The sequence below is a fragment of the Anopheles coustani genome, chromosome X (genome assembly GCF_943734705.1).
Source record: "Anopheles coustani chromosome X, idAnoCousDA_361_x.2, whole genome shotgun sequence".
NCBI lineage: Eukaryota > Metazoa > Arthropoda > Insecta > Diptera > Culicidae > Anopheles > Anopheles coustani.
In genome coordinates, this window is record NC_071290.1 from 7,994,618 (window position 1) to 8,007,114 (window position 12,497).

General features: G+C 48.5%; 2 protein-coding genes across 2 annotated transcripts; both read left to right on the plus strand.

Moving 5' to 3' along the window:
• The first annotated feature begins 262 nt into the window (after nt 1-262).
• On the plus strand, nt 263-938 carry LOC131269544 (general odorant-binding protein 99a-like). The gene is made up of 2 exons (XM_058271964.1): nt 263-383; nt 475-938. Exons 1-2 carry the CDS (start codon nt 342-344, stop codon nt 850-852), a joined length of 420 nt encoding a protein of 139 aa, XP_058127947.1. The 5' UTR covers nt 263-341; the 3' UTR covers nt 853-938.
• A 4,457-nt stretch (nt 939-5,395) lies between these two features.
• On the plus strand, nt 5,396-8,417 carry LOC131269275 (calaxin-like). The gene is made up of 4 exons (XM_058271621.1): nt 5,396-5,790; nt 6,233-6,713; nt 7,042-7,157; nt 8,399-8,417. The coding sequence occupies exons 1-4, from the start codon at nt 5,396-5,398 to the stop codon at nt 8,415-8,417; spliced, it is 1,011 nt and encodes a 336-aa protein (XP_058127604.1).
• Nucleotides 8,418-12,497: the final 4,080 nt, after the last annotated feature.

Sequence of the window (12,497 nt, forward strand, 5' to 3'; positions counted from 1 at the left end):
GCGGGTAGACAGGCCGTCCGGGCCGTGGTTCCACCTTCGCCTCGTCGAGCAGAGCGTCGCGGTGACGATCCTCGCGCGGGAGTTCAGCGTCGGTGATGGCAGTGGCTCTATCAAGTAAATAAGTGGAGCACATCAGAACCCTAGGGAGGGATGGGGAGCGCTGGTCGGGAGACCCGAACTGATTGGCTGATCCTCGTAGGTTGGACTTGGGTGTTTGCCGATCTATAAAAGCCACCGGACGGCAACGGTCGAGCATCAGTTCCTGTGCTGACAGCCGCGCTGAAGAGATCGCAATCCCCATCAACTCCCGAAGTACGACAGTGCAGACACACTAGAGCAAGATGATGAAATTCGTTGTGGCGATGCTGGCCCTTGGCGCTGTGGTGAGTAACTGCTTTCGACGACGACTCGGTTGAGATCCCGGGATGTGCTGTGTGCCAGCATCTCTGTTACTCCGCTTTACTCTACAACCAGGTAAGCGCCGAGTTCGTCGTGCAGACAACCGATGACCTGCAGAACTATCGTACGGAGTGCGTGAAGTCGCTCGGTGTGTCGGACGAGCTGGTCGAGAAGTACAAGGCGTGGAACTTCCCGGAGGACGACACGACCCAGTGCTACATCAAGTGCGTCTTCAACAAGATGCAGCTGTTCGACGACACCAACGGGCCGGTCGTGGACAACCTGGTGGTGCAGCTGGCCCACGGCCGGGACGCCGAGGAGGTCCGCGCCGAGATCGTGAAGTGCGTCGGTACCAACACCGACGGCAACGTGTGCCACTGGGCGTTCAGCGGCTTCAAGTGCTTCCAGAAGAACAACCTGTCGCTCGTCAAGGCCAGCTTGAAGAAGGACTAGGAGGGTACGCACGCAGCTGAGCAGACGGATCGGAGTGTTTGAAGGCATGACGTGAGGATACGAATAAAGTGGCTTTGACAAATGCAGCAACCGTATAGTCCTTCTGTTTCTGGCAGCGAAAGCCCTCTACGTCTCAACCATACGCATCGCATTCATCCATCAACTACCAAAGCCTGGCCTCAATCCAGTAGCCTCAAATGGGTAGCCTGCTATACATGTCTGCAGTCATGTTCTGCACAGTTATCAAAGACCCATATGGTCCTCGTAGAACGTAGCCTGCATACATGTACTAGCCGACACGCGCACATTATCTGACTGCATCCGAAAAATCAATCGTCGAGCCTCACATATCCCATATAAACGCACACCTATGGGAGGGGTTCGCTCACGTCCAACTGGCACGGTTTCCATGGCATCGTCGGTAAACAACTACCAGAGACCGAGCCGCGAAGGGAAGGAGCGAAAAAAAATCAATCACCATCTGCGCGGACCAGTGCCAGAGTTGCAAGTCATATCAGGCCAAAAAAAGGGCACCCTGACGGCGATCCTGAAGTTTGCAAAGTTCTGGTGCTCCGTGGTTCGTGTTATCGGGCCCGACAAGCAAGTGAAACGAAAGCCCCCAAGCTCCCTCCGTCCACCACACGGCTCTGAGGGCTCAGGGCCTCTCGAGTTGACTCCAGTTTCGTGCGTCTGTGTGTGTCTGTGTGTGTGTGTGTGTCTCTGTGTTTGTGTTTGCCTTTGCAACGGAGAAATGTGTCGAAATTTCCCAAACGTTGCGCCATTTTCGCAAAACTAAAACCGTCCGATGTCGAAGGTGACGGCCCCACGGCAATTATGATGTAGACGCAAGAGGGCCGAGACTTGGCCGTGGCGCGAGGTCAGGAGAACCTGTCGGCCGCCGTTCCTTAGCGTTCTCAAGGTTTGGAGGTCTACGGAACTACTGTGTGAACTCGAACCCGTTTCGGTACGTCCAAGGCTTGGTGGTATGCAAATTAACTCGAATGACTAATTCCGCCAGCAAGGTTCTTCTAAGCAAGGCAGACAACGCATCAGGCAAGCAGTGAAAAAGGGGGGGAAAAACGGAAGAAGGTAAGGTTTTCCGAGCGCAAAACATGAACGGAAAAGAGTTCTACTCCGATATGCAGATTTGTTTTGAAGGTTTGTTTGGCCGAGGGCTGTTTATCACTTTTCTGTTTCTTTGCGAACATAGTGCGGTAGTGGTGGGCATCTGGTGTGCAGATAGTAGTCCTATGATAAGCAAACCCAAGGCATTCCAGTACTGCCCCACCACACAATGTTCGTGCCGTTGGAAAAGTTCACCAACGTCTCCCTATTATACCGTACCGCTTTAGGAGCGCTATTTACACCAGAGACCCCAGGACGCTACCGTTTGTTTCCTCGCCGAGCACCAGGTTAGTGGGCATGGTTGTCCTGCCCATATCGGGTATGAAGAAACGGCAGGGGTTCGCGCTGAATGTTGATTGACACCGAAGAATTCGTGTTGTTTGCCCAGGTTCGTGTGCCAGCAATTATAATTCGGTGTCAGACAACGGTCGCACGCCAGGCTCACCTTTCCTCGATCACTGCAAACAACATGCATGAGAACACAAACTATTATAACATCCCCAAACGAGTCCGTGCTTTGAGGTAGAATACCAGATCCACTTTGAGCCTACTGGAACCACTTCCAAATAACGTACATTTGTCCTTTTCCGAGACTTATTCTATGGACAAAGGCTGGGTCCAGACTCTAGAGTTTGGTAATTCAGAGTTTGTTCAATGTGAACGACACTGTGAAGTAAAGTTTGTTTTTTGGACGTTAGACTTCTAGTGATACAAATCTCCAAAGATGCATTAATTGATCCCACTTCCCACTTGCTAAACTATCTGATAGCGCTATTCTTCAAAGCTCCTGGTGCAAAGATAGGTCCTACCTTTAAGAGTTGGTAATGTTTTCCTCGATTGGTTGTAGTGGAGACGGATAAGGAGTGTTAGCAATGATTATATTTGACCGGTTCAACTCCTCCGATGATCTTTGGGCATGATTAACTGTAGCCAGGTTTATCCAAACCTCTGAATCGTACTATTTATGATATTCTCTGATAAAGTTGCTTAATTCCGGAAGACACTGCACACTATACACTTCTCCATACGCTGGAAGTCCTGACAGAAAGCGTCTTGGCGCTCTATCAGAGTGTGGGGACCCCAAAATATTTTAACATACTCCAAAATAAACATAAGGTACCAGGTTCCTTACCACTTGTCGCTATCTAGCTTCAAATAAGCTACAACATCCATGATGGTCACGATCCAAACACATGTTTCGTTGGAGTTTCGAGCCGTTTTGTTTGAGTAACTGGCCTCGATCGACGCATCTGTATAACAATGCCCATCTTTCCTCAAATGTTTCTTAACTATAAAGCCAATTGAAGCGACCTTCTGGCCCAAAGAACAGGATGGTTAGCGGACCAAGGCTTCCAAATGATTTTTTAACCATTCTCCATAGTTGACCAAATAGTCAAAAATCCAAATCAGCTGAGTTCCGTTGGACAGTAAATGTCTCACAAAATCAGACAAGTTCGTACCGTGATAAAGCTGCAAGTTCCAGCATATAGTTTATAAGTTCCTGATATTTGTAAATTAATTTGAAGCTGCTTTGAATTCGTCGTGGTAAAGAAAATAAGGTATGAATAAATGAATATATAAATAAACAAATGTGAAATAGATATAAGTCTAATGATTGTGAAAGTAAGTGTAATACAAGGTGTGTACCCACACAACACATATGCATGTAAATCGAGTATCAACTTGAAATAATCGTACTTCTATGCAATATGATTGAATCGTAAATGATGCTAAAATAATGCCTATACGGACAAAAGTGGAGGCGCTAACCGTACATTGTTCAAAATGTATATGTTTAGTCGTATATTTTCTAAGTCGGCATCATATACGACTTACGATGTACATTAGCCGTACATTGTTCGTCTATACGTATGCATAAAGAAAATCGTATTCCATTCTTAATCGGCATCATATGCAACACAGAATATACATTTTCTCGTACATTGTCCATGCATAATGCGATTCCGATTCGAAATATACTACTGTGTCCAAAAAGTAAGGTGACTTTGGTGCTCGAACTGAGCGCGTCAAAGGTATTGGTGGATTGTTATTTGTTTATTGTTGCTATATGTGTTTTTGATTTTTACAGTAAATTTCATGTAAAAATATTCATCAGGATAGGAGATATGATTTTTTTTGTGGCCTACTACACGTATGACCCTCGTTCGGCTAGTTTTTTGGTCCTGGCTTATTCCTGGCACGGTATTTATTCGATTGATTGATTGTTTTACAGTCTGGAGCATAGTTACAAGTCTCGTCTACAGTAATAATGCACTTTGTCTTGTCAATTTAGTCGGATAGCGCTGTTTCACCCACTTCAACGCAACACCTTTTTTCAAAAAAATTCAACGATTTTGGTACCAGTCGAGTTCCAGGCCCAAAACCACCTCTAAAATTATATTTACTGATACTTTCGATAATTTAATATTATCGGTGAAGTCTCTAATCATCAATCGACAATAATTTAACATTGATTCCCTAATATTTTGAACGTGCGCTTTGTCGAATGACGAATCGTTGAGGATGATGTGTCCCATGACGCCATTTTGGCCATTGTGGCCATGGCGGCCATTTTGGAATTCACTAAACCCCTCGTAAACATTTTTTTTCGACATTACTGCATCGCCAAAAGCTATTTCAACGAATCCGCAGCTAAAAATTAGTTACGCATACAAAATTTTAAGCAAATTCTTTGCTCCCCAAATGTGCCCAGGGTCGGGTCAACGAGGGTCATACGTGTAGTAGGCCACAAAAAAAATCATATCTCCTATCCTGATGAATATTTTTACATGAAATTTGCTGAAGAAGTCAAAAACACATATTTCAACAATTAAAAAATAACAATCCGCCAATACCTTGGACGCGCACAGTTTGCGTACCAAAGTCACCTTACTTTTTGGACACAGTAGTACTTATAAGAGATTCAATTCATACAACTTTATACGACTTCGTGTTGTGTGGGTAATATGCGAGAATGTGGAATTTTACCAAAGGACTTGTAGTTGTTATAGATATTCTTTATAATGACCGCTTCGTATTGCAACCCGAACAGCATTAGGAATTCAACAGAGTGCTGCTGCCACACCACACCAACGGCCCAATAACCGTCGTCGCCGGGGTAAACAATAAAAGAAAAAAAAAAAAGGCACACCATACTGGCAAGTGACGAACGTCCTTAGCTGCGTCCTCAACCTGCCCGACCCCTCCTCCCCCCCGCAACCCAACGCAACGAAAAGTAAACACCCGCGCACCCGACGGCGCGTTGCTAACGGTGCCGAATATTGCCGAACAGCGCGTGGCCGACTGGTGGGGTGGCGGGGACGGGGAACGACCCCCGAAAAAAAAACGGCCCGAAAACGGACAGGAGAACGCTGGGAGTTGCCGCGGCGAACGGGAAACCCCGGGACGAGGAAGCACGATGAGCAGGAAGGCGGCGAGGGACCGGGAGGGCGGCGGTGGCGGTGGCCAGGGGAAGCTCCTTTCGGCGACGCTCGCCGGCGGCAACCCGAAGGGCGGGGCAATGATAATGAAAAGCGTTTCCATCTTTCTGGCCAGTGGCAGAAGAGCCTCGGCGCAGTCGAGAGATCCGGCCGGGCGCGGACCGAACGGCAGCAACAGCCACAGCAGCGCTCTGCCGCGAGCGACGGTGGATCCGCAGTCGAGGGAGCGCACCGGTGCATCCCGGACGGGCACGAGCAGCAGCAGCGCGATATCGCGCGACAACCGGAAGATCCTGGCCAGGATGGACGAGCTCAACGGCAAGCTGAACCCCAAGATGCTGGAGATGTACAAGCGGCGGACGCACTTTTCCAAGTAAGTAAGAGACTCCACGCGAGCCTTCCCCACATCACCGTGGTAATTGTTCTGAACAGGTCGGGGTGTAAGGTGCCTCAATTACACACACCGTGGTTGTTGCGTGGAACATTTATGTCGCCGAATGATTTATCGCGAGGGTGTTGTACATGAGCCTGCTCGTTTCGTGTACTAGTGTCGATGGCGGTGTTAGGATGGGGGGGGCCTGCACAAACAGCTCGCACTCGTGGCGAAGAACACGACGGAGAGGCACGCGCCTCCAGGTGCATAAATTTCGCTGTTATTGATTTGTTTACCATTTATGATTCGATATACTACAACATGGATGGCCGTTTTTTATCGTTTGTTCGGAGCGATGTTCGGCTGTCATGGCGCGTCGTCGCAGGTTAGTGTGTCGCTCATCCCCCCTCCCCCCCACTCCGTTTGCCGGTTGCCGTTCCAGGGTGGAGGTGGAGGCGTTGTGCAAAATCTACCGCAAGCTGGTCGCGAACGCGAGCCTCAACTCGAAGGCGCTCGCCGCCAGCAACCCGGGCGTGATTGCAAAGGCCGGCTCGTCGATGGACGGCATCGACCGGTCGGTGTTCCGCGAGCTGCTGCACAGCACGTTCGACATCGTGACGGAGGAGACGCTGATGGAGCGCATCTTCTGCGCGTGGGAGAAGGGCTACGAGGGGCTGCCGATACGGCTCGAGGGCTGGCTGATGGGGCTGTCCACCTTCCTGAAGGGCTCGCAGGCGGAGAAGACGGCCTTCTGCTTCCGCGTGTACGACCTCAACAGTGACGGCTTCATCACCAAGGACGAGATGTTCGCGCTGCTGCGCAACTGCCTCATCAAGCAGCCGCAGGACGAGGACCCGGACGAGGGCGTCAAGGACCTGGTGGAGATCGCCCTCCGCAAGCTGGACATGGATAAGGACGGCAAGGTAGGCACTCTGAGGCACCCGCTCCAACTAGTGTTGAGTGAGTGAGTCTATCACCTAAGATTCATTCAGATGGATTCATGAATCTTTCGGGATTTGAATCTTCAAACCTTAATGAATCTTCCGAACCCTTAATGAATCTTTAATCGATCTTTCACGAATCTTCATGATTCTTCCATTGGCGTGGATTATGATTTTGTTCATCACTTTTCATCAGTTGATGCATCTTTGGGATTCATGAATCTCAAAAACGCAAAGAATCGTTCAGATTCCATGAATCTAAATCGGAATTGCACAACTCAAGTTCCAACCCGTTCCACTCGTCGCTCAGATTTCCTTCCAGGACTACCAGGAAGCGATCGCCGAGGAGCCGCTGCTGCTGGAGGCCTTCGGCCAGTGTCTACCGTCGGACCGTGCCACGATGTCCTTCCTCTCCACGTTGCAAGCGTAAATGTCTCGTTCATATTTCACAGCATCCCACACTCGATCCCACTCTCTTACTCTCGCGCTAGCAAGCTTCATTCGTTGGATGGATGAATGAATGACCCCAAACACACAACAGCTGTCATTTTTATCGCCACCTAGCGAGTGGCTTCTCTAAGGGCGGCTCGTTGCCACGCCAAGCCTGAGGTAAAGCATACTCCCCCCGTTATATTCCGCTAGCTGTAAATGTGTTAGCCTCCGGCATCTATCTCTTACTAAGAGACTACAACCGCTATTAACCGTCTCCTGGTTTTCTCACTCACAGCATGTACAAAGTACAACTCTTGGCTTGGATGTTTCGGGCTTTGTTCATATCGCATGTATAAATGTTCTTCCGACCGGCGGCCGGGCAGTCGTCTCTTTGCTTTGCTTCCGTTTCCGCTGCTCGCACACACCTAAACCAATGGGGGGGCAGCAACCTTTAACGGTTGCCTTTGTGGTTGACGGCTTGTGCCTTCGCCGAGAGCACGTGTGCGACCTGTTGCATACATGCGGGGGCTTTCGCGATTCCCACGATTCCTTCATGTTTTCGTCGCGTGGGCGCATCTCCAGTTCCATTTTCATACCTACAACAAATGCATACTCGTTCAAAAACAACGATCCCTTGTATATATACAACTCCCCAGTCTGTTTCGAGGCAATTGAGTGCAAATCTTTAACTGCGACCTGTATAAACCGCTTACTCTACGCTTGTCATCAGCGGCGCAGCAGTTAGGCACCACCTGGCTGGCTTACCTTATGTCGAGAAAATGGTAGAAAACAACAAAAAAACACGACCAACATCGTTTTCTCGACCTTGAGGTATTCCGAGAGCAGGTTTTGCTCGAAGGGCGATGCCAATCGAAAAGCGTGATACTGCACACACCCTGTCCGCCCCGCGAATGCGAATGGAAAACACCCTCCCCCAACGTATCCGGAGGTTTTTTCCGACCCCCCCCTCACCACCCTCACCTACCTCCCTCACCGCTCACTGCCGGCTCTTGCTTTTTGGCTCTCTCCATTGGCTCGATGTTGCAAATGTGTTGCTCTACTTTCGACGCACTACTGGCTGTTGGTGTCGTCCAATCCCCCACCACCATCCCTCGCACATAGCTCACACCCTCCCACACCATAACACCGGATCCGGTCTCTGTGTCTAATTGTGTTCTGTATGTTCTGGTTCGCTTCGATGATGCTATCGTTCGGGTGGAAAAAAACAACAACAGCCAGGAGGATTCGAACTGAGAGGACAACTGCATGCCGCCCGAGGGGGTCAAGGTACGCAACAGGAAGCCGCCCAGGAAAGCGATGGACCAGGCTTGTGCGGAGTTGCAGTTTGCAAAAAAAAAAAAAAACGGTAGGTTCCACTGCCACCCTACCATCTACACTACACCGTGCCCACATATTCAAACATCACATTAGTTTTAGCACTTTAGTCGGATTTGACTAAACGTATTTTCTTTTCCCAATTGAATGTCATAACATGCGTTTTAAAAGAACGTCCACCGCCATTTTGTTTACCGTCTTCAAAAACACCTCAAATCTTTGCAAGCAGCAACGCATATGGCTTTTATCTTCATCTCCCAAATTTGAAGCCATTTACCATTGACCTGGACATATGCATGGCTCACTACCTTCACGTCCAGCTGCTTCTGCATCACTGTACAACCGTAAGTAAACATTTGATGTCCAACTAAAATGCTGTTGCATATCTGTGCAAGGTCCAAACTTTATCGCAACGAAACATTTGATACCTCCAAGGTGATACGTTCGCATGATGCAAGTCTAACTTCGTTTTGTTGTTTTCATTTGCAAAGACCATTAGAATAAAAATAGACATAATTTTTCATACAGGCACATTACAATTTTATGATAAACTGCAAACTGCGTGAAAAAAATTCTCGATCTTCGTTGGAAGTCGTCGTTGTAAGTTTTTATGGATTTCGGGACGGAATTTCTTCAATATTGTCGTCTGTCATGTTCGTAAATAACTCACCTGAAAGATTAAAAAGCTCTTTGTGCTTTTTATTTACATTAAGATAAAAGCGATAAAATGACAAGAAACGAATTCGGGCAATATAAATGTGCATTGACACATTCGGTGTTAAATGTTTAGTTGCAGTTGTTGGATGTTAAATGTTTAGTTACGGTTGTACAGTGATACACAAGCAGCTGAACAAAGCTTACCTGGGCTCGAAAACGGTGTATATTTTTTTCTCGAATTCGTTCCCCAACTGCCTTGCATAATTAATATTTATTGGAAGTCCTCCCGTACTTTCTTATGGTTCGACACAGAAAAAAAAAATCATACACAGACACTCAAAATTCTTGTAAAAAACGGGATGCTCTTCTTCTAAAAAGCTTGTTTTCAACTCATTCTGAAATTCTTTCGCCACTGAAAGATAAAAACCAAACCGTACTATCGATTATTTTTGTAACAACTGTATTACAAAAAAGAAAAAGAAAATGCATTGGTTGTATACCTCACCGAGAGAGTGGAAGAGCACAATTAAACGGTTGCGTTATACGTTTTTCCACAGGGGCTCCCTGGCACACCTATTAGGATACTTTGGCACGATTCTCATAATGGAAAAGAAACATACGTGCCAGCCGACGCTTGTTTGCTACCGGAGATTCGCTGTTGCTTTGGAACGTGGTGTGTGTGTGTCTGTGTTTTTTTTTTTCTTTTCGTTCCGGAAGCCGTCTCCGTCGGATGTGTCACCCTTGGCCACCCGTCCTCGAGCACCTTGACCTTGGCCGGTGGTCCAACCAACAGCTGCTGCAAACTTCCACGACCGACAAACGGAATGGAAAAAACGCTTCCGGCAACGAAAAGCACAGAAGCTGATCAAACCTCGGAAGCGCCTACTAAATAAGAAATAATTTAATAGGATCGGTCAAGTGTAGAAAGAAAAACCGACAAGGGAAGGAAGCACCGTACGCCAAACGACAGCGATACATAATTATTAAATAGTCAATTTATTCTAGTTCCGTCGTAGGGGGTTAGGAAGATTATTACGTTTGTAAAGGCGTTTAACACAGTTTGCAAGTTTAATGCAGCGAGAAAGTTAGCCAATGCTTCGCGCACTAGATGCACCCACACATGTTTTGTACAAAACCGTTGAATACATCTGAAAACAGTACAAATCGAAACCTTGCACGGCTTTCAAGTGAGTTTGCGGAGGAAGATGAAAGAAATGTCCTAGCGGGTTTCAAACGTGCATGAACAATATTCAAAAGTACGGCAGCAGAGAGTCAACAAGAAAGGTAAAATTACCCTGTAAATTTATAAACTATCGAAATGTGACGTGCCGCATATGCTCGGGCCCGAGTCCAACGTAACGACGATAATACCAAGTCGCAAGCAAAGCTGTGTTTCCAAAACGTGCACTATTGTTAAACGAGAGGCCGGGTCTCTACTCACACACCTCTATACACCACCGCAAGTGCCCATTGCTCTCTTAACCTTTAACCCTTGATGTCGACAACCGTCTTACCGGGTTTGTTTAGTATTTTCAAATTTAATTTTAACAGAGATCGCCTATATGATTTTAAAAGCAAAGCCTAGCAAAAACCTGTACCACGGTATATAGAATCCCTTTATAGGGATGACAGGCCATCCAGTCTAGTCTTCTTCTTCTTCTTCTTCTTGACGTAACGACCTTGTTGTTGGTCATGCCTGCCCGTTAAGGACTTACGAGACTTTTTGTTTACCCTATGTGTATGTGGATAGTCGGCCCTCCTCTCCCGTACAGGAGATCCGGGTCACGGTTGGGATTCGAACCCACGCCGTCGAGGTGGTGAGAGCCGATTTTCTAACCTGCGCTACCGCACGGCTGTCGCGGACCCCCGATGAAATGGAGCCAAACATGCTAAAACTATATACAGTTAATTTGGTCCAACGGTAGTTTTCAACTGCTTGGTGATAACAACTACCGAAGGAGTTAATTGGGCGCCCTCAGGCATGCCGATGAGTGGCGCTGGCGCACTTTGCGGTAGGTGATGAAAAAAGAAAAGAAAAAATCAATCGCCACCAGGATGTGTTGACCCCAGTGGCACCTATCGTTACTGTAGAGACAAGGATAGAAAGGGGTGGGAAAGGGGTAAGGTAGAAATGAACTGAAGCAATTTACACCATAATACACGGATTTCGTGCAAAGTCTGTGCGGTCGAGAATTTGGATGCGGGCAAACGAGAAACCACCCTCCACGTGGTGGCTGCATATTTTGGAATACACTTCCCCCCCCCCCCCACCTTCCCACCCCACCACACGAGAGACCCCGCCCGGTTGCAAAGTGGCCTCGCCGGGATGGTGAACGTTGGTCATGCGATCGGCAGGTGCAGCGGGTTTGGGTTTGTAAACGCGCGCGTACTTGTGTTCATGTTCCCCTCCGGTGGGGGGGAAGGGAAAGGAACCTGTCGGACGCACGCGGTCGCGTCACAAAACAGTGACATTGTGCCGCCAACTGTAGCACCACACCACATACCGCACACCGACGTCGGAGGGTAGGAGTGGACAACGAAGAGAGTGAGAGCGTATGAGCTCGAGTAGAGGGAGAGAGACAGATGAGTGCGGGATGCAGGGTAGGGGGGGGCGCGGTGGGTCGTCGTCGATTCTATGGGTACATTTGTTTGGACAAATTGCTCTCGTTCGATAGATAGACGAACGACGACCCTCTTGGCCACCCGTCGCCGGGGGCTGGGGGGTAGGAGTTGGGGTAGTTGTTTGAAGGGACAATCGCGGGGCGCCGGGCCGGGGTGGGGCGGCGTCATTCGCGGCCTGCTCTTCCAGTGGCGCTCGACATTCGGCCTGCAGTTAGTCGCATTCTAGACGCCGCCGGGTGTGGACAAGCAATAAAACACCAGGAGTTTTTGTATCGTTCGAAGTCGTTGCCGCCGTTCCGTTGATCCACAGCCCCACAACAGTGTGTCTCCCGGAACACCCAGCGGGGTCGGTCACCACAGGTGTCTCGGGTAAACACGCACTTAGGCACGTCGCGAAAAGATCCGGTCCGGTCTGGCGCAGCATCTTCCAGAAGTGGGCGCTTGTTTACGTTCTAGAGTCCGTCCTCGCGTCCAGGATAGCGACCTCCTGGCAGTGTTTTTGTGTTTTGTTTCGGTGTGTTGCATGTGCATCTCAATACCACCAGCGTCAATCAACGCTCATCGCTAAGAACTAAAAAGGAAGCAAACCCCGAATCAAAGTACCGAAGCGGATGCGCCAAAGCCAAAGAAAAGCCCAACAAGTTGTCTGCAATTAACCGCCCAAATACACGCCTACAGTACGCACACGCCAAACACTCCTAGACAAGATCCCGGGTGAAG